This window comes from Stegostoma tigrinum, chromosome 7 (genome assembly GCF_030684315.1).
Source record: "Stegostoma tigrinum isolate sSteTig4 chromosome 7, sSteTig4.hap1, whole genome shotgun sequence".
In the NCBI taxonomy this organism is placed as follows: Eukaryota; Metazoa; Chordata; class Chondrichthyes; order Orectolobiformes; family Stegostomatidae; genus Stegostoma; species Stegostoma tigrinum.
In genome coordinates, this window is record NC_081360.1 from 38,319,747 (window position 1) to 38,341,431 (window position 21,685).

General features: G+C 48.9%; 1 protein-coding gene across 1 annotated transcript in view; it reads left to right on the top strand.

Annotated features, from left to right (window-relative positions):
- The first annotated feature begins 6,424 nt into the window (after positions 1 to 6,424).
- LOC125453985 (tissue factor pathway inhibitor-like) overlaps positions 6,425 to 21,685 on the top strand; it is a 46,395-nt gene continuing 31,134 nt past the window's right edge. Inside the window, exons 1-2 of the mRNA XM_048534205.2 lie at positions 6,425 to 6,603; positions 15,507 to 15,707. Coding sequence (XP_048390162.1) covers positions 6,531 to 6,603; positions 15,507 to 15,707 — 274 coding nt within the window. The 5' untranslated portion in view covers positions 6,425 to 6,530. The remainder of the gene's footprint in view (positions 6,604 to 15,506; positions 15,708 to 21,685) is intronic.

The window sequence follows — 21,685 nt, forward strand, 5'->3', positions numbered from 1 at the left end:
TACACCCCACCCCCCACACCCCTCCCACCCCTCCCCCTACACCCCACCCCCCACACCCCTCCACCCCTCCCCCCACACCCCACCCCCCACCCCCCCCCACACCCCACCCCCCACCCCCACACACCCCCCACACCCCCACCCCCCACACACCCCCCCACACCCCACCCCCCACCCCCCACCCCCCCCCACCCCCCACACCCCACCACCCACACACCCCCCACCACACACACACCCCCCACACCCCACACCCCACCCCCCACCCCCACCCCCCCCCACACCCCCACCCCCCACCCCCCACACCCCCACCCCCCACACACACCCCCCACACCCCCCCACACCCCACACCCCCACCCCCCACACACCCCCCCACACCCCACCACCCACACACCCCCCCCCCACACCCCACCACCCACACACCCCCCCACCCACACACCCTCCACACCCCCCCACACCCCACCCCCCACCCCCCCACACCCCACCCCCCACCACCCCCCACACACCCCTCCCCCCCACGCCCCACCACCCCCCACACACCCCACCCCCCACCACACCCCCAACCCCCACCCCCCCCACACCCTACCCCCCACCACACCCCCACCACCCCCCACCCCCCCACCACCCCCCCACACACACCGCTCCCCCCACACACCCCACCCCCCACGACCCGCCCCACCACCCCGCCCCACACACCCCACCCCTCGCCCCACCCCTCCACCCCCACCCCACCCCCCACCCCCCACACACACACCCCCACGCCCCACCCCCCACCCCCACACCCCACCCCACCCCCCACGCCCCACCCCCAAACCCCACCCCCACACCCCACCCCCACACCCCCCCACACCCCCACGCCACACCCCCACACCCCACCCCCCACGCCCCACCCCCCACGCCCCACACCCCACCCCCACACCCCCCACACCCCACACCCACACCCCCCCACCCCCACCCCCCCCCACCCCCCCCCCCACCCCCCCCACACCCCCCCCACTCCCACCCCACCCCCCCACGCCCCCACACCCACCCCCACACCCCAGCCCCCACCCCACACCACCCCCCACGCCCCACCTCCCACCCCCCACCCCACCCCCCACCTCCCACCCCACCCCCCACCCCCCACACACCCCACCCCCCCACGCCCCACCCCCCACCCCCACACCCCCCACCCACCCCCACACCCCCCCACCCACCCCCACACCCCACCCCCCCACGCCCCACCCCCCACCCACCGCCCCACGCCCCACCCCCACACCCCACACACCCCCCCCCACCCACACCCCCCCCCCACCCCCCCACCCCCCCCACACCCCAACCCCACACCCCACACCCCACCCCCACCCCCACACACCCCCCCCCACCCCCCACACCCCACCCCCCCCACACCCCACCCCCCCCACCCCCCACACACCCCCACACCCCACACACCCCACCACCCCCAACCCCCCCCCCACACCCCACCCCCCCACACCCACCCCAACCCCCCCCACACCCCACCCCCCACACACCCCCCACACCCCACCCCCCACACACCCCTCCACCCCACACCCCCCCACCCCCCCACCCCCCACACACCCCTCCACCCCCCACCCCCCACACACCCCCCCACCCCCCACCTCCCACACACCCCCCCACCCCCCACCCCCCACACACCCCCCCACCCCTCCACACCCCACCCCCCCCACACACCCCCACACCCCCACACCCCACCCCCCCACAAACCCCCACCACACCCCCCCCACACCCACCCCCAACGCCCCACCCCCCCACGCCCCACCCCCCCACACAACCCCCACACCCACCCCCCACACCCCACCCCCCCCCCCACACCCCCCACACACCCCCCCACCCCCCACCCCCCACGCACCCCCCACACCCCCCCCCCCACACCCCCCCACACCCCCCCACCCCCCACCCCCCACACACACCCCCCACCCCCCCACACCCCCCCACCCCCCACACACCCCCACCCCCCACCCCCCACCACAGCCCCACCCCCCCCACCCCCCACACAACCCCCACCCCCCACACCCCCCCCACACCCCCCCACCCCCGACACACCCCCCCCACCCCCCCACACCCCCCCCCCCCCCCCCCACCCCCCACCCACCCCCCCCACCCCCCCCACACCGCCCCACCCACCCCCCCACACCCCCCACACCCCCCCCACCCCCCCACACACCCCCCCCCCACACACCCCCCACACCCCCCACCCCCCACACCCACCCCCCACACCCCACCCCCCACACACAACCCCCACACACAACCCCCACACACACCCTACACCCCACCAACCACACCCCACACCCCCACCACCCCCCCAACCACACCCCCCCACCCCCACCACCCCCCCCAACCCCACCCCCACCACCCCCCCAAACCCCACCCTACACCCCACCCCCCACACACCCCCCCACCACCCCTCCCCCTACACCCCACCCCCCACACCCCTCCCACCCCTCCCCCTACACCCCACCCCCCACACCCCTCCCACCCCTCCCCCCACACCCCTCCCACCCCTCCCCCCACACCCCACCCCCCACCCCCCACACCCCCCCCACACCCCACCCCCCACCCCCCACACACCCCCCACACCCCCACCCCCCACACACCCCCCCACACCCCACCCCCCACCCCCCACACCCCACACCCCCACCACCCACACACCCCCCACCACACACACACCCCCACACCCCACACCCCACCCCCCACCACCCACACCCCCCCCACACCCCACCCCCCACCCCCCACACCCCCACCCCCCACACACCCCCCCCCCACACACCCCCACACCCCACACCCCCACCCCCCACACACCCCCCCCACACCCCACCACCCACACACCCCCCCCCCACACCCCACCACCCACACACCCCCCCACCCACACACCCTCCACACCCCCCCACACCCCACCCCCCACCCCCCACACACCCCCCACCCCCCACCTCCCACACACCCCCCACCCCCCACCCCCCACACACCCCCCACCCCTCCACACCCCACCCCCCCACACACCCCCACACCCCCACACCCCACCCCCCCACACACCCCCACCACACCCCCCCCCACACCCACCCCCAACGCCCCACCCCCCCACGCCCCACCCCCCCACACAACCCCTCACACCCACCCCCCACACCCCCCACACACCCCCCCACCCCCCACCCCCCACGCACCCCCCACACCCCCCACACCCCCCCACCCCCCACCCCCCACACACACCCCCCACCCCCCACACCCCCCCCACCCCCCACACACCCCCACCCCCCACCCCCCACACACAGCCCCACCCCCCCACCCCCCACACAACCCCCACCCCCCACACACCCCCCACACCCCCCCACCCCCCACACACCCCCCCCCACCCCCCACACACCCCCCCCACCCCCCCACACCCCCCCCCACCCCCCACACACCCACCCACCCCACCCACCCCCCCACACCCCCCACACCGCCCCACCCACCCCCCCACACCCCCCACACCCCCCACACACACCCCACCCCCCACACACCCCCCACACCCCCCACCCCCCACACCCACCCCCCACACCCCACCCCCAACACACAACCCCCACACACAACCCCCACACACACCCTACACCCCACCAACCACACCCCACACCCCCACCACCCCCCCAAACCCCACCCCCACCACCCCCCCAAACCCCACCCCACACCCCACCCCCCACACACCCCCCCACCACCCCTCCCCCTACACCCCACCCCCCACACCCCTCCCACCCCTCCCCCCACACCCCACCCCCCACCCCCCACACCCCCCCCACACCCCCACCCCCCACACACCCCCCCACACCCCACCCCCCACACCCCCCCACACCCCACACCCCCACCCCCCACACACCCCCCCACACCCCACCACCCACACACCCCCCCCCACACACCCCCCCCACACCCCACCCCCCACACCCCCACCCCCCACACACCCCCCCCACACCCCCCCCCACACCCCACACCCCCACCCCCCACACACCCCCCCCCACACCCCACCACCCACACACCCCCCCCACACCCCACCACCCACACACCCCCCCACCCACACACCCTCCACACCCCCCCACACCCCACCCCCCACCACCCCCCACACACCCCTCCCCCCCACTCCCCACCACCCCCCACACACCCCCCACACACCCCTCCCCCCCACGCCCCACCCCCCCACACACCCCCCCACACCCACCCCCCACACCCCACCCCCCACACACCCCCCACACCCACCCCCCACACCCCACCCCCAACACCCCACCCCCAACACACAACCCCCACACACAACCCCCACACACACCCTACACCCCACCAACCACACCCCACACCCCCACCACCCCCCCAACCACCCCCCCCACCCCCACCACCCCCCCAAACCCCACCCCCACCACCCCCCCACCACCCCTCCCCCTACACCCCACCCCCCACACCCCTCCCACCCCTCCCCCTACACCCCACCCCCCACACCCCTCCCACCCCTCCCCCTACACCCCACCCCCCACACCCCTCCCACCCCTCCCCTACACCCCACCCCCCACACCCCTCCCACACAGCCCCCACCCCCCCACACACCCCCACCCCCCACCCCTCCCACACGCCCACACACCCCCACCCCCCCACACGCCCCCACCCCCCCCACCACCTCACACACACACACACACACACACACACACACACACCCCCATCACCCCCCGACACCCCCCACAACCCCACCCCCACCAAACCCCACCACTTTCATCTCACTTAAAACCCCCTCTCTCTCATTCCAGAAGGGATACCATCCCCTGTAGGGCAGTAATAGCTCAGATAGGTGGTATGCTACCTGATATTTTACCTGTTATTTGGAGGGAATCCTGATGAACTGCCCCAAGTGGCTGACTAAATATGTTCAATCCTTTGGACTAATATTGGAGGCTGTCGTTGACTTCTGTGCCAGGACCCCCGATTGAAGGCTCCTCCCTTTGATGTAACTGAAGATTGGTGAGTACCATGGCAAGCTTCCTAGCCTTGAGTCTGTGTTAAATGGCACAGCAAACAGCAATATTGTCAGTCTGATCTCTCTGCCTGAGAGGCAAGACAAGGCAGTGATCCTGCAAGCACCTAGGTAGGCTCAAAATGAGTAAACACAAAGAGAGGAAGCAAACTGGCTGGAGATGCAGCCTGGTCCAGTCCATGAGTTGGGTGCATGTCCCCAAGCACAAAAGTGTTCTTGTTGCAAAATACAATGATAGTTGCCATTGCACTCCCACGTGCAGCACTGAGGTGCAGAAGGCACTGTATAATGTACCTTCGAGGCTGACATGCGTCAGACACCGTTGTCCATAAATGTGGGGTGTAGGTGACCAATGCCTACCGTACCCTGAGATGTTGGTGACTGGTATAAAATATGGTTTTGGGGCCAAGTAGCAAGCTGAAGTCACCAAGTAGCCACTGATTTCCACATTGAGAATTCTCAAAGTGTAGATGTCCCCTTTGGTGGCAGGCCAGGAAGTTACTCGTAATAACGTAAGATATGCAATTGATGAGGTCGTCAACATGCAATAATCCCCTTTAATAGGCAGCTCACTGCTGCTCCCAAAACCTTGAAATAAGTTAAAGGATACAGCGAGATGTTCCTGACAATGACACAGACCTCTGCGGGCTTTATTTTGCATAATCCTGCCACAATTTTCACCACAGCTTACATTATTCAGGTCTGTACAAGATTGTCCTTAATCTTCTTACCACAGCGTTTGTACTTCTAGTGAATGTCCATTCATTTCTTTTTACGTTATAATGCCCCACCTCTTCCTCAGAATTCCATTGACACCACAGCGACTCCACTTGCCCAACATCTGCATCTTTGGAGGGTTAATTTACGCAAGGGGCAGCACAACGCTCTGTAAAAGAAAATGAGTTCACCTAAAATGCATACACATCACTCAAAAATCTGATATGAGACTTGCTCAATACTGAGACAACCAGCGTGCATTTAAAAGAATTCCACAATAAATGAATTGGGTGCTTGAAGCTGTGTTAAGTCGAGGTTCCATGGTACAGTAGTTTAAAATAAGATAAGCGAATATACCTCTGACGTTTTTGCCCTTACTTGCGGTGTTAGGCCCTCAGGGAAAGATGGTAAATAAAGACTGAAGTCTCTTTGTTAATTCTGATAGCATGTTTGCCCTGATGCGTATAGAATAATTTCCCCTTTTGACTATAATGAGGGGGGGATACATACGGCTTACTATTCTGTAAATGTCTACACCTCAGTTGTGTTGGCATTTATTGACTAGTCATACGGGAAAGTTAATCGCTGATATGTGCTGGTGTCACATTCACCTGTAATGATTCCTACATGTATCACAGGATGTGATAACTTGCGGGAATTTTGTTTAGATAACTCCATCGTGTGGAGTCATCCAGCAGCCCGGAAGTAGGCGGGGATCCCATTGGAGACACTTTGGAGAGCAAGAGCAGAGCAAGCTGAGAGCAGATCGATTTTGCACCGGCTCCCAGCAAGCAGCGTAACCCCGCACTCAAAGCCAACAATGTTGCTCACGCTGCTCAAAGTGGCCGTGCTCCTCCTGAGTGTGGATTGCGAACCGGCTGCCCAGAGAAAAGGTAAGTGCAGTGCGGAGGATCAGAGCTCCAAGGCTAATCACTGTGACAGCAATCATAGCGCGCACAGAGTTCTGAGAGGTGTAGATCCTTCTTACTAAAAGTTTGGACTGGATCGCAGTTTTAAGTGTGAGCACCTCTTGGTAGGAGTGATGGATGCACACTCTGGTGAAACTAGCACCTCTGAAGATCAACATCCTGGAAGCCTGAAATAAAAATAGAAAATGCTCGAGTACCCAGCAAATCTGGAGAAAATAGATCCATAAACTCTATTAATTCTAATATCTGTATGGATGTTACCTGGCCTGCTGAGGGCTTTCCCAAGATTTTTCTGCTTATATTAAAGATTTGAACAACTGACTTCTGCTGACTTAGAATCATAGATGGCATGAGACAGAGTGGCGTAAAGTTTCAACTTAGTATTGGGTTCTGGTGGAATATGGGAATGGTGCAACGATAGTCAATTAACGGACTAGTATCATTGCAATACTTTATAAGTACGGCTATGTGGTTTCAATGTTTAATTTCACTCGCCACATGATACTTAATAACATGCGCATAGTGAGAAGAAACTTTAAAATATAAATTTATATAGCGTTTTTCACCACGTTGGCCAGTGAAGTGCTTTAATGTGTACCCTTCTAGGTCACCTCAGTTAATCATTTTCGTCGTGTATAGTGTTCCAGAAAGAACTGAACACGCTGCTATTGGGTACCCTTTCATTTTTTTTTGTTTCATTTTTGCCTTAATTCTCCTGATGAAACACATTTATGTACAAATTTGAATATTTATGTTTTCTATATGTTTGCAAGATGCACAATTTATCAACTTCATTATTGACTTTTTTTCAAGGAAGCGTCTAAAATGTTTTGTGTAAATTGGTACAGACGCACGGTTACCGCTAAGGAAGGCTGGCAATACAAAAAGATAACAAATTTGTAGAATGCATTATAAGTCACTGCGGGATAGTGCAGTTTGCTAAGAGCAGTGAGTGGACTACTCTTAGAAAAATAAAGGCTGAATGTGCTGAAGGAATAATGTGACCAGGAGAGATAAATTCTCAAATGATTTAAATCAGAAGAATGCAGCTATAAATGAAAAAGAAAAGGTTCTTTTCTGAAGAGACAGAATTCTAAAGTAGAAAAGTTTATGTTAAACTTGTACAGAACCTTGGCTAGATGACACTTAGTCATAGTCTCCATATTGCTGGAAGGATGTAGAGACACTGATGAAAGTTCAAAAGCAGAGGACACCAGAACAGAACTGTAATAAAAATAAGGAAAGATTGGATAAGATGAGTCTTCACTTTGTTTTAAAAATTGAGACATGTCAGCAGACCTAATAGAAGTCTTTAAAATTGTGAAACAGTTCAATAGAGTAGACATAGAGAAGATCTTTCATGTTTTGGACAAGTCCAAACTAACAGCTATTAATACAAGATAACAATCTATAAATCAAACAAAGAAAATAGAATATTCTTTTCTCAGAGTGGCTAGCATGCAGAACATTCTATGACATGGAATAGTTGAGGTAACTATTAAGGGGAAGTTAGATAATTAGATCAGGAGGAAAAATAATTGGAAGATTTATTAATAGATTGAGATGATGTAATGTCTGAAGAAGCTTGTGTGGAATAAAATCATCAAATGGTCTATTACAGTAAATACAATGTGACATCATGTGTTTGCAGCAGCAACAAGAAACTTTTTTGGATAAATATTTTCCTCGTTCTTTCAGTGAAATATTAAATTGATTCCAAGGACAAAGAAGTTGGGTATATAATCTGTGGGACATCTGTAACTTTCACAAATGTGTTCCTTAATATCTAGAAATGTGTAGCATTGATGTAGTAATTTGGTTCAGAGTATTATTTAATTTGAACAGCAAAATCAGTATGCTGTCACAGGAGACTTACTTAGCACTGTCGAGTTAACAAAGAAATGATGTCTGGAGAGCTACACAGAATTAATGAGGAAATTTATGGAATGAGGAAATACAGATGAAGACAGGACATTTCCTTGTGATTTAGAATGATAAATCTTTCAGTTTTATATTTTTCAGGGCTATATATTTTTCAGTTTTAAAGCACATTGACCTGGAAGAATTTAATATTTAATATTTAATATATTGGAAGATCCAAATGATTTTATTTTTGGATGCCATTCCAGTATCATGCCAAGAGGTTCAGATTTGAAAGCAGCTATGATATTAGCTGTAGAGCTGGATGAACACAGCAGGCCAAGCAGCATCTATTTTGGATTCTCCAGTATCTGCAGTTCCTATTATCTATGATATTAGCTATCACTTTATGAGATAACATGCAACAACAGGTAGAATAAATCGTTATTTGTGTAGGTGTTTGAACGTCTTCATTTTTTTTTAGGTATTTCCCGAATAAAGCAGTGGGGAATAGGTATTACATTAAATATTGCTACTGTCTTGCATTTTGCAGGGCAATAACAAGATCATAATGAGTGGGAAAAGTAATGGGACATTTCAATTCTTCTACATTTTCTAACTATAAATTTATATATGTCATCTGCTGTGATCAATATACAATATACATGCACATTTAGGAAGTGCTAGCTGTGCAAAGTACAGGATTGACTGTAATTCTTAAACTCCTGTCCACTTCGGGTGATCCACAGAAGCAGAATGAATTATGCCTGTTTGTGTCAGACAACTTATTTGTAGACTATGAGATCCTAAGATATCTTGATAGGGTGAATGTAAAAGTGTTGTTTACTGTTGTGGGAGAATCTAGAATTAGGAGTCTGTCCAAAAACAAAGGGTCAGCTTTTTCAGATAGCTGTGAGTAGAATTTTTATTTCCTCGAATTTGTGTGTCTTTGGAACTCACCTGTAAGAGGGAGCAAAAACAAAAGTAGGTGGATTCTTGACAAGCAAAGGGATGAAAAGTTGTCTTGGGTAGGTAGGAATGTGGAATAATTCGTTTGAATGATAGTGCATGCTGAAGGGACTGAGTGGCTCACTCCTGCTCCTAATTTTTGTGCCTGACTTAATGAAGTGCATTATAACAGCAAATTACTTCATTGGCTGTAGGTGGTTTTGGATATCCTAAGGTCATGAAAGAATGCATGTTTTTGCTGTGGTCCTTAGTTACAGTCTGTACATTGAAGCTGATCCAGGTAGAATCCAGCACAAGAGAACTTAAATTAATGTACCTTTATGATATTGCTACACGTTGTAAACATGTTTTCAGAGCATCAACAGGTTTTGGATCCCCACTGGGATACAAAAGCACTGATCAGGATATCTGAATGCTATTATCATAGAGCATTAGAGCATTTTTGAAGTTAGAAAATGACCTCATTCTTGCATTGAAATTGAAGTGTGGTAGAGTCTCACTCAACAATTAGAAAATGGGTGAGAACTGGAGGTCACATAGAACAAGTCAGTTCTGGCCTTGAGACTCTGCTCTCAAATGATAATATGTAAACCTGCAATCAATTTTTCCAGAATGTGTTTTTTCCCCTGAAATGTAAATATGTACAGATTAGTCCCCACCTTTTAGAGCAAGCTATCTCTAAGCTAGCATTAGGCTACCAACAGATAAACCACTTTTAACAGCTGTGTAAGATGCAGAAAATTACAGTGAATACTTTTTTAGTTTTGAGTTATTGGCTTGTCCAGACCTGTATGCTATTCAGAAAGGCTACATTAGGAGAACTGAATTTAAAAGTGACACTAAAAGTACACGGGAGTTTGGAAAAAATAGCTCTCAAATTTATAAGGATGCAGGAGCTTTCTTAATATTTTACAGCACCCAATACTTACAGCACAGGAACAGACCTTTGGCCCTCCAAGCCCACACTAACACATTTTGCCCTTCCATAATAAAACGGTCTTCACTTACAGGATCTGTATCCCTCTATTCCCTTCCTGTTCAAGTATTTGTCCAAAAGCCTCTTGAATGCTGCTATTGTGTCTGCTTCCACCACATCCTCTGGATGCATGTTCCAGGCCCTCTCTTTTAAACTCCGCCCCGCCTTCACACTTTGAACCTGTGTCCCCAAGTAATTGACCCCTCCACCCTAGGGGAAAAAACCTTCTACTTTCCATCTTATCCATGCCATTTATAATCTTCTAAACTTCTATCAGGTTGCCCCTCAACTGCCTGTGTTCCAGTGAAAACAAACCAAGTCTATCCAACCTTTCCTCATAACTAAAATCCCCCCATGTCAGGCAACATCCTGGTAATTTTTTTTTTCTATACAAAGCATCTCAAAAGCAACTCCAAAGCATCCACATCCTTCTGGCAGTGTGGTGGCCAGAACTGTACGCAATATTCCAAGTGTGGCCTGATTAAAGTAGTCATAGAATAGAATCCATACAGTGTGGAAACAGGCCCTTCAGCTCCAACCAGCCCACACTGATTCTCATAGCATCCCACCCGGACCCATCCCCTTATAACACACCTAATGTACACATCCCTGAACACTACAGGCAATTTAGCATGGCCAATCCACCTAGCCTGCACATCTTTGGGCTGTGGGAGGAAACTGGAGCACCCAAAGGAAACCCATGCAAACACAAGGAGAATGTGCAAACTCCACACAGACAGCTGCCTGAGGGTGGAATTGAACCTGTGTCCCTGGTGCTGTGAGGCTGCAGTGCTAACCACTGAGCCACCATGCCACACTGTGCACCTGTAAAGCTGCAGCATAACTTGTCTATCTTTACACTCCAATGGCCCTTCCAATGAAGGTAAGCATGCCAAAGTCTTTTTTTTACTACCTTATCTACCTCTGCTGCCACCTTCAGTGATCTATGAACATGCACACCTAGATCCCTCTGCCTATCAATACTCCTAAGAGTACTGCCACTCACTGTATAATTTCCACCTGTAATTGACCTTCCAAAAGGCATCACCTCACATTTGTCCGGATTAAACTCCAGCTAACAAAGTGTGAAGCTGGATGAACACAGCAGGCCAAGCAGCATTTTCAGAGCACAAAAGCTGACGTTTTGGGCCTAGACCCTTCATCAGAAATGGGGGAGGGGGAGGGGGAGAGGGTTCTAAAATAAATAGGGAGAGAGGGGGAGGCAGATACAAGAGAGTAGGGATGCCTAACCTGAAGAAGTTACCCTCCACCCTCCGGACAAACCTCAGGGGATCTCTCTCCCACTGCAACTCTCTTGTATCCGCCTCCCCCTCTCTCCCTATTTATTTCAGAACCTTCTCCCCCTCCCCCATTTCTGATGAAGGGTTTAGGCCCGAAACGTCAGCTGTTGTGCTCCTAAGATGCTGCTTGGCCTGCTGTGTTCATCCAGCTCTACACCTTGTTACCTGGTAAACATTCCTTCTTTCTTTTCAATTCTAACACCAGGAGGTACACAAAATTCCTGCAAGTCTTTTGAAGAATACCTACCTCTTTAGATTTTGCTGATTCAAATTGAGAATGCTGCAAAGCTTACCCTGATGCAAACATCTCTGAGGAGTGAAATATTCACTAAAAACCCACCGTATAACTTTTAAAAACTGAGCAATTTAGTCAGAGTCATGGCAGGGTAAAAATGGTGAAAGGCAGACTTATTTTTTTCTTAATATTTCCATGCAGTACTTCTGACTTGTAAAGTACTAACTTACAAAGGAATCAATGAATATTGTAGCATCTTTGGGATATTTTTGTACTGTAACTGTAGTAAATATATTCAATGTATCAGGCAGTGGGATTTTTATAAGGAAATATATTTGTCTGAATCCTCATGCATTAATCCTAAGCTGTTTTGTGGCAGCATTCAATGGAGCTTCGCTGGTTTCCGAACCGTTCAGTTGGGCCACCTATAATATAAGTGTGAGATAAGATGTTTTAGTCTGAGTTGTTCTCAGATTAATCCTTCATAGTTCAGTGACTTCACCGAGACCTTGCCCTCCTCAAATGTTTCAGTTTTGTTTTTCACATTAATTGATTCTGTTTAATGACTACCGCTGCTGTGAATATTAAGCAGTTACAAGTTGCAGTTACAAGTATACAGAAAGAAGATAGAGGGCTTGGTGGCATGGTGCAAAGATAACAAGCTCTCTCTCAACATCGGCAAAACAAAAGAACTGATAATTGGCTTCAGAAAGAAAAGACGAGAACACGCCTCCATCTACGTGAATAAAGCAGAGGTTGAGAGCGACAAGTTCCTGGGAGTAACTGACTGGAACTGACATCCTGTCCTGGACTTCCAATGTAGATGCAATGGTCAGAAAGGCACAATAATGTCTGTTCTTCCTCAGATAATAAAATGTGAGGCTGGATGAACACAGCAGGCCCAGCCGCATCTCAGGAGCACAAAAGCTGACGTTTTGGGCCTAGACCCTTCATCAGAGAGGGGGATGGGGCGAGGGTTCTGGAATAAATAGGGAGAGAGGGGAAGGCGGACTGAAGATGGAGAGAAAAGAAGATAGGTGGAGAGAGTATAGGTGGGGAGGTAGGGAGGGGATAGGTCAGTCCAGGGAAGACGGACAGGTCCAGGGAAGACGGACAGGTCAAGGAGGTGGGATGAGGTTAGTAGGTAGGAGATGGAGGTGCGGCTTGGGGTGGGAGGAAGGGATGGGTGAGAGGAAGAACAGGTTAGGGAGGCAGAGACAGGTTGGACTGGTTTTGGGATGCAGTGGGTGGAGGGGAAAAGCTGGGCTGGTTGTGTGGTGCAGTGGGGAGAGGGGACGAACTGGGCTGATTTTGGGATGCGGTGGGGGAAGGGGAGATTTTGAAGCTGGTGAAGTCCACATTGATACCATTGGGCTGCAGGGTTCCCAAGCGGAATATGAGTTGCTGTTCCTGCAACCTTCAGGTGGCATCATTGTGGCACTGCAGGAGGCCCATGATGGACATGTCATCTAAAGAACGGGAGGGGGAGTGGAAATGGTTTGCGACTGGGAGGTGCAGTTGTTTATTGCGAACCGAGCGGAGGTGTTCTGCAAAGCGGCCCCCAAGCCTCCGCTTGGTTTCCGCTACATTGGGGAAACCAAGCGGAGGCTTGGGGGCCGCTTTGCAGAACACCTCCGCTCGGTTCGCAATAAACAACTGCACCTCCCAGTCGCAAACCATTTCCACTCCCCCTCCCGTTCTTCAGATGACATGTCCATCATGGGCCTCCTGCAGTGCCACAATGATGCCACCTGAAGGTTGCAGGAACAGCAACTCATATTCCGCTTGGGAACCCTGCAGCCCAATGGTATCAATGTGGACTTCACCAGCTTCAAAATCTCCCCTTCCCCCACCGCATCCCAAAACCAGCCCAGTTTGTCCCCTCCCCCTACTGCACCACACAACCAGCCCAGCTTTTCCCCTCCACCCACTGCATCCCAAAACCAGTCCAACCTGTCTCTGCTTCCCTAACCTGTTCTTCCTCTCACCCATCCCTTCCTCCCACCCCAAGCCGCACTTCCATCTCCTACCTACTAACCTCATCCCACCTCCTTGACCTGTCCATCTTCCCTGGACTGACCTATCCCCTCCCTACCTCCCCACCCATACTCTCCTCTCCACCTATCTTCTTTTCTTTCCATCTTCGGTCCGCCTCCCCCTCTCTCCCTATTTATTACAGAACCCTCGCCCCATCCCCCTCTCTGATGAAGGGTTTAGGCCCGAAACGTCAGCTTTTGTGCTCCTGAGATGCTGCTGGGCCTGCTGTGTTCATCCAGCCTCACATTTTATTATCTTGGATTCTCCAGCACTTGCAGTTCCCATTATCACTGATACAATTATCTCTTCTTCCTCAGGTAGCTTAAGAAATTCAGCATGTCCATAAGTACCCTCACCAACTTTTCCCGTATAAAGCATCCTTTTGAGGTGCGTTACAGCCAAGTAAGGCAACTGCTCTGCTCAGAATCATAAGAAGCTGCAGAAGGTTGCAGAAATCAATCAAATCTTCCTTTGCTAAGAAGGAACTTACCATTTATCAAAGGAAACTTTTTTAAAAATTTAAGTATTGAAACATCATGGAAGAGGGATAATGAGACTTTTTTTTTAAACCTAACAACATGCTTTGATCTAGAATGCACTGGTGGAAGCAGATTCAGTGGGAACTTACAAAAGGGAATTGGATAAATACTTAAAAATAAATATTTTCAGGGCAGTGGGGAGAGAGCAGGAGAGTAGGCCTAACTAAAATAGTTCGTTCAAAGGCAAAATGCGTAGAATGTTATCCTTTTACACCAGAAGGTTCGATGATCTCAGAATCCTGCTTTCTTTGTGACAAATATGAATGCAAGACATTCTGTTAGAAGGAAAGGCTGCATTATTTCATTTTTGAATTGTAAAAAGAACTTGGATAGTGTTTATCTTTGTTATTATTAATACTATTTGAAATATTGGAATAGATTTGACATTGTTCAAAATTGGAAGCCTGCAATTTAAAAAAAAATATCAGTTTTATGCGTATAGCTGTGTCAACAAGTGCAAGAAGTGATCAGACATGCTAAAACCCTTTACCACTTGATAGATTTCTGCATTCCAGCACTGGAAGTACATATGCTTACATTCAACAAATGACAAGATATGCTATTCTGGTCGATTCAGCAAAATAAGAGATAAGTTCTTACAGTGAAACTGGTAATGTTCTGGACAATGGAACATGAGTTAGACCAATTTGAATTCAGTAGGTGTCTTCACAACAAAGCAAGTGGAAACAAATTCCAACCATCACAGCAGGCATCTGTCATCAGATGGGATCAGATTAGATTTTATTTATAACACTCAAAATGGACAAATATTGCATTCTCAATATTTAGAGGATTGCGTCACAATTTAAAACTCTGAAGTTGGACAGAAAAGAAGGAAAATTGAAACTACACAAAACATCTAATCATGGGGAATATTGCGTATCGAACTTCCACTTAAAATCAATATTTATTGTACTTAAACCCATAATAACTGATTTTTTCTTCTGCAGAAAATAAACGTAAGGAGTTGACATATGGCCATGAAATATGTACATATAAAGCTGATAGTGGGTATTGCAAAGCTGTAAACAAAAGATACTACTACAACATATTCACACAGAAATGTGAAGAATTTATCTACGGGGGATGTGGTGGAAATGAAAACAACTTTGAAACCATGAAAGAATGTCTGGCAAAGTGTAAAGTAAAAGGTAAGTTAATTAACCTCACTGTGCTTGTTCAGATATAACACACCTTTTTGATCTGAAAGTATAGAACAAATTGGGCTGATTTTTTTGTGTGTGAGTGTTGAACAAAAGATGCTGGGATTTGTTATATTCTCACCTGTAAATTTCCTTGCGGCTATGACACCGAAGGTCTTCGTCAGGCAACCATCGAAAAAAGCCCAATGCCTTTGCGTGGCATCTGGGACTTGCATGAAAGTGAAAGCAACCATGTATCTGAGACTGAAAAATATTAATGAACCTGCAAAGTCTGACCAAGGACTTAAAGTTTGAACTGAATACATAGAATGAAATAAGCTGAAAGAAAGATTTGGGTTAAAAGGGAGAGTAAATAGATACAGAAAGAAAAGGTTTTTAAAAATTAACAGATCATCTTCACCTTCATAATTTAAGATATGAAAGAATGAAACTCCACAGTTGTGCAAGCTAATTTTTAGTACTGGAAAGGTTATTTGGATGCACACTGCTAAATGAATACTTAGACTGGAAAGGACACATTGTGCCTGTTTTTCGTTCCTGCATCAGGGTGCAGATTCAGCAGGAATCTCGATTCTGTGATCAAGACTTTAAACATGGCTACCCGCACTTCAGATTTTCAGTCTTGGGTGCTTGCTTGCTTGGGAGTTGGTCTGAGTGACAAGAAGCTGCACAGTTCCCAAGGTGAGCGAGGTGGAAAACCTGCCTGAGGTCTTTGATACTGCATGTAAAGATAGCAGGCCACTCAGTCATCTCTCAATCCTTCATTTTCTGTGCACTATCCATGCCAACCTATGTCCATCTACTCCCCCTCAAGATTATTGACATATTGTGCAATGCCACACTGTGCATTGGAGTTGGAGAAAATGAATGTTGAAGGTGGTGAATGGGGTGACAATCAAGTAGGCTAATTTGTCCTTAATGTCAAGCTTCTTGAGTAAGTAGAGAGGTGCTCTCATTCGGGCACGTGTAGAGTATCCTTGGACACTCCTTGTAGATGGTGGACTGTTTTCAGGAATGAGGAGGTGCATAATTCATCAAAGAATTCCCAGACACCACATTTATGTAGCTGGCACAGTTCAGTTTTTAAGACTAGTGGTAGCCCACACATTTTAAAACTTCTAGACACATCTAGGCAAGACTTGTTATGCCACTGTTCGGCACTCGTTGGCACTTCTTAGTAATGTTTGCATTTGTTGATAGGCCTTGTAAAATTAGACAGTTTCTAAGGGTTAATGCAATATTTACACATGATGTTTTCTGTGGTCAGCTGTCTTGATGGAAACCAGATCACCACTGCCTGCAATTGAACTCCCACGTCCTTCACCTCCAAAGGTGACCCAGATCGTATTGTGGGCTACTCTAGTTTTTCCAAAGAAATTGATTGAGAACAGACTTACTATTACTTGGTCTAACCTACACAGCCTGAGTTCCATAGTCTCTAGAGATTCCAAATCACTGGGGACAGAATGGACTTCGAATGCATTCCCCCAAAATGAGTGAGGAGGCTTGGTTTGGGAGTGGCAGTTTTGATTCCAGACAAATTATGACATTTCTTTTCACCACAGAGACACACATTCCCTTTCCCTCCCTTGTCAGCCTTCCGCAGGCACATTCCCACCAGGACATCCTGATCCACACTTCCTTCACCCCCAACAACCCCCCACAGCCCTATGGTACCTTTCCCTGTAACTGGCGAAGGTGCAACAGCTGCACATTTACCTCCTCCCTCCCCAGTATCCAAGGGCCGAAACATACCTTCCAGCTGAAGCAACACTTCCCAGAATCTAGTCTACTGCATTCGCTGTTCACTGTGGTCTCCTCTACATTGGGGAAATGAAGCATAAACTGGGTGACCGCTTCGCAGAACATATACGTTTGCTGGCAGAAAACACCCTGAGCTACTTGTTGCCAGCCACTTTAACACACTACCCTGCTCCCTGGCCAACATCTCTGTCTCTGGATTGCTGCTGTGTTTCAGCGAAGCTCAGTACAAGTTGGAAGAACAACACCTCATTTACCGCCTGGGGACCCTGCAGCCCTCCGGACTCTATATTGAGCTCAATAATTTTAGGGCCTAAACTGTCCCATGTCCCAGCACCCCCCACCCCACACACCAGGCCTGCCACATAGCCTGCCATTACACACCATCTGTTATTAGTCACTAGTAGTCTCCATTAACAACTGTTCGTCCTCCCAGCCTGATCTTTATCAACTCTTTGTCTGTCCAACTGTTCTTCTCTCTCCTTAGGCTCTATCCTATTATTTACTCCCTATCCTATCTCCCTCCCTATTTTCTGCATATAAACTGATGTTTTCCAAGCCACCATCAGTTCTGAGGAAGGGTCACCGGACCCAAAATGTTAACTCTGTTTTTTTTCTTTCAAAGATGCTGCCAGGTCTGCTGACCTTTTACAGCAACTTTGTTTTTGTCCTGGTGTACATCGGGGCTGCAGCGTATTTTTTTGGCTCACTTAATTCACATTATGTCCTGTTAATTCACACCATTCACCACATTTAAATAGTGAATCAAACGTTGAGGTGCCATTTTTTGGAAATGTCAAGAAGAACAGCACATCACATCAGAAAATCCCTGAATCAATGTTTAGCTCTATGCTGATCAATGTTAGTTGTTAGCTGATTTACTCTTTAGTAGTTAAGGATGTTAAAAGGTGCTCACAATTTCTATCATGACATCTAGCTCATTTGTTTTGTTGGTGTGTGAAGAATTAGAAAGTAATGGGCCAGAATTTGCTGTCAAGATAATGATGAGTCTATTCGTACTGTCTGTTATGCATGCAAAAACATTGGGGAGGTGATGGCCTAGTGGTCTTATCACTGGACTGTTAATTCAGTGACTCCGTTAATGTTCTGGGGACGTGGGTTCAAATCCTGCCATGGCAGATGGTAGAAATTGAATTCAATAAATATCTGGAATTAAGAGTCTAATGATGGCCACGAAAATCCATTGTCGATTGTTGTTAAAAACCCCTCTGGTTCACTAACCCCATTTAGGGAAGGAAACTGCCATCCTTACGTGGTTTGGCCTAACATGTGACTCCAGACCCACAGCAATGTGGTTGACTCGTAACTGCCCCCTGGGCAAATAGAGTTGGACAATAAATGCCGGCCAGGCCAGCAACGCCCTCATCCTATCAATGAATTTAAAAAAAGGTGAGAGGCAAATGTGCAGCTCAATTTATATATCCAAAAGCTGTAGTCCAAATTGAGCTAATGGTGGAATGGCATTGTGAAAGAGGCATTATCTTTGCCTGCCTAACCATTGACATGTTAAACAATTGAAATTTACTGTGAGTACACAGTAAATATGAATTACATCACATTGCCACAGAGAGATAGGTTGAGGCTTTTAGCCATGTTAATTATGTGTTAATTACAGCAAAATAGTTTTCACTTGAAAATTCAGAAGTAAAAGTGTATAAAGGTGATATCAAAACGCATGTTAAATGAAAATCATTTTCTTAGAGTTATCATGTTGTTCTCTTAAGCTGTAATTACCATATCAACAGTCTATTGGCTGTCTTGAACCTAATTGGCCCAAAATCCTCTTTCCACTTCCTAATCTTTCCACTTCTCTCCTATTCAGTCTTTCCTGTCATCCATTTGTTTTCATGTCTCAAAACTCACTTAGAAATTTATGCAAAACAGGGTTGTTAAAGCATACACAGTCAATGGCTGAATCAGGCGAGGAGTTGGTGAAAAGGGTGTGGAAGTGCTCCCGGTTATGTCAGAACAGTGCTCTTGTTCACCCTGCAAGGAAAGCCTTGGCTCCCCTTGCATTGGAATTGGCTCATTGCCTGCTGGTGTTTTATTCAGAGTTGTTTTCTTGTAGTATTTGCCAGTGTTGGTCTGCAATTGCCTTTTTACTCTTTGGGGCTGGACAAAGAGACAGGTCTAGCTCAGATGCAACGGGAAGCAAACCTGTTGGTACTTTTCTGAACCAAATGCTAGTCATTTGACCTAAATGGTCTTCTTCCAGGTTACATTCAAACCTGAAATGCTTATTTTCTCTTTAAAGACAAGTATGCACTGCATAATATGCGTCAGCAAAGTACTAATCTTCATTTTTTTTTGTTTATTATTTCAAAGAACAAAATTTCTATAAGATAAGCTGGAACTCCAAAATTAAATATGTCTATTGGATTATCAATTCAAATATTACCATTATGAGCCTGTCCAATATGTGCAGTGTTGATGTTAGTAACCAAACTATAGACATCAAGCACAATCCATCTTAAAAACTGTTAATGTCACAATAAAATAACTGTCTGAAAATCTCAAATTAATCCTTTTTAGCTGGACATAAGACAACTGTCCTTGCTTCATCGCAAACACCATTGTTGTGGACTCATTACTAAGTATGTCAGATATTTGCTACCTTAGTTGACTAACTCATCAGTTATAACAAAATATTGCTAGAATCAAAAAGTTACTTTTTCCTTTCAATTTGTTATACTGAAGATGTTTCTGGCTGCATAGCACATGATCTTTAGAAGCACAAACCCTTAATAATGATTGAAATTTATTCTTCAGTGATGAGACCATTTAACTTAGATCAAATGGGGAAAAATATCTGTTGCTAATCTTTCACCCCTTTTTCATTTAATGCGCACTCCACTTAAAATCTTGTTAATGTCATTTGTTTTGCTTGAATGCGTTTTGACTGAACAGTGTAAAATCATTCACTGACATTGACTATTTCAAGCTAACTATATACACCTCCTCCCAGAGAAACAGCACTATTAACTCAATTCTGCTGACCATTTACTTTCTCCCTGCTAACAGAAGGTTATGGAATCAGAACAATAGTTGGAACTTAAAGTACACAGCATGAGAATAGCATGAGAGTCTGGATTAACACAAACTCTGAAACCCATGGCAACACATTCGAGAACTGGATCGTTCTTCTTGCGTCCCATGAAATTTGTGCCATAAATCATACTGTTTTGCTAAAAAATGACTAAACTCAACTTCATGATTTAAATTTTGGCAACTAAAATGCATGCAGCTGTAAATTTTGAAGAGAAGCCAGTACATTTAGATCGATAACACAGAGCAGCAGGCACCAACAACTGACTGACTTGGCTCTTGGTTTTAGAGTGTTGTTCTCATACTCAAGATATAAGTCTTGAATATGTGCGAATGTTTATCCTCAAAAGATTGTAAATATGCGAGTAGGATAGCGATGTCTGTATTTATAACAGCTATTCTACTCTTTATTAAATGTTTGTTCCACTAACAATTTTCATCAGGGGAGTGACTATGCTGAATATGTGGAACATGGGTAATGGGTAAAGGCGCAGTCACCATAATCCCAGAGATGTGTTCTCATTAGACAGAGATGACTGGTGGTGAGTTTAACCCCAGAGTCACCACACCTCTACTAGTGGGAACTATAATGGTGACCTTAGTCTCTGCACCATGAACCAGTCGTTCAGCCAATTCGAGCACAGATATAAAGACTGAATATGTAAACTCTACTTAGCGAAGAAAATCATACAAACATTAATAGTAAATTAATTTCTCTCACCCAAGTATTCACATTATATACTGATTTTGAGCTTCAATCAGCACTTCTCTTTTATTCCCAATGTGTAGGTAGCTAGAATTTTGTCATTGGCTCAGATTTAATATGTACTAGTGGGCTCTTGCATGGAGAGGTTTGGTTGTTACAAGTGGTTACACACCTCGTAACTAGAAGGAGTTTTGTCAATAAATCTTTTCTACTTGCCTAACCTTGGTGGCTGCAAAGGCCACTGAAGAATCCTGTTCTACTTAATCATCAATCAATCTTTGAAAATTTGTTGAACAACTGGAACTTGTCTCCCATTAATATATTCAAGGAACCTGACTTCTTGAAACATCTACAAATTAACCCTACAATTTTAGCTGTGAGGCACAGGTCTGTGCAGCTTACAACTGATTTTTAAAAATTGTCTTGCCAATGG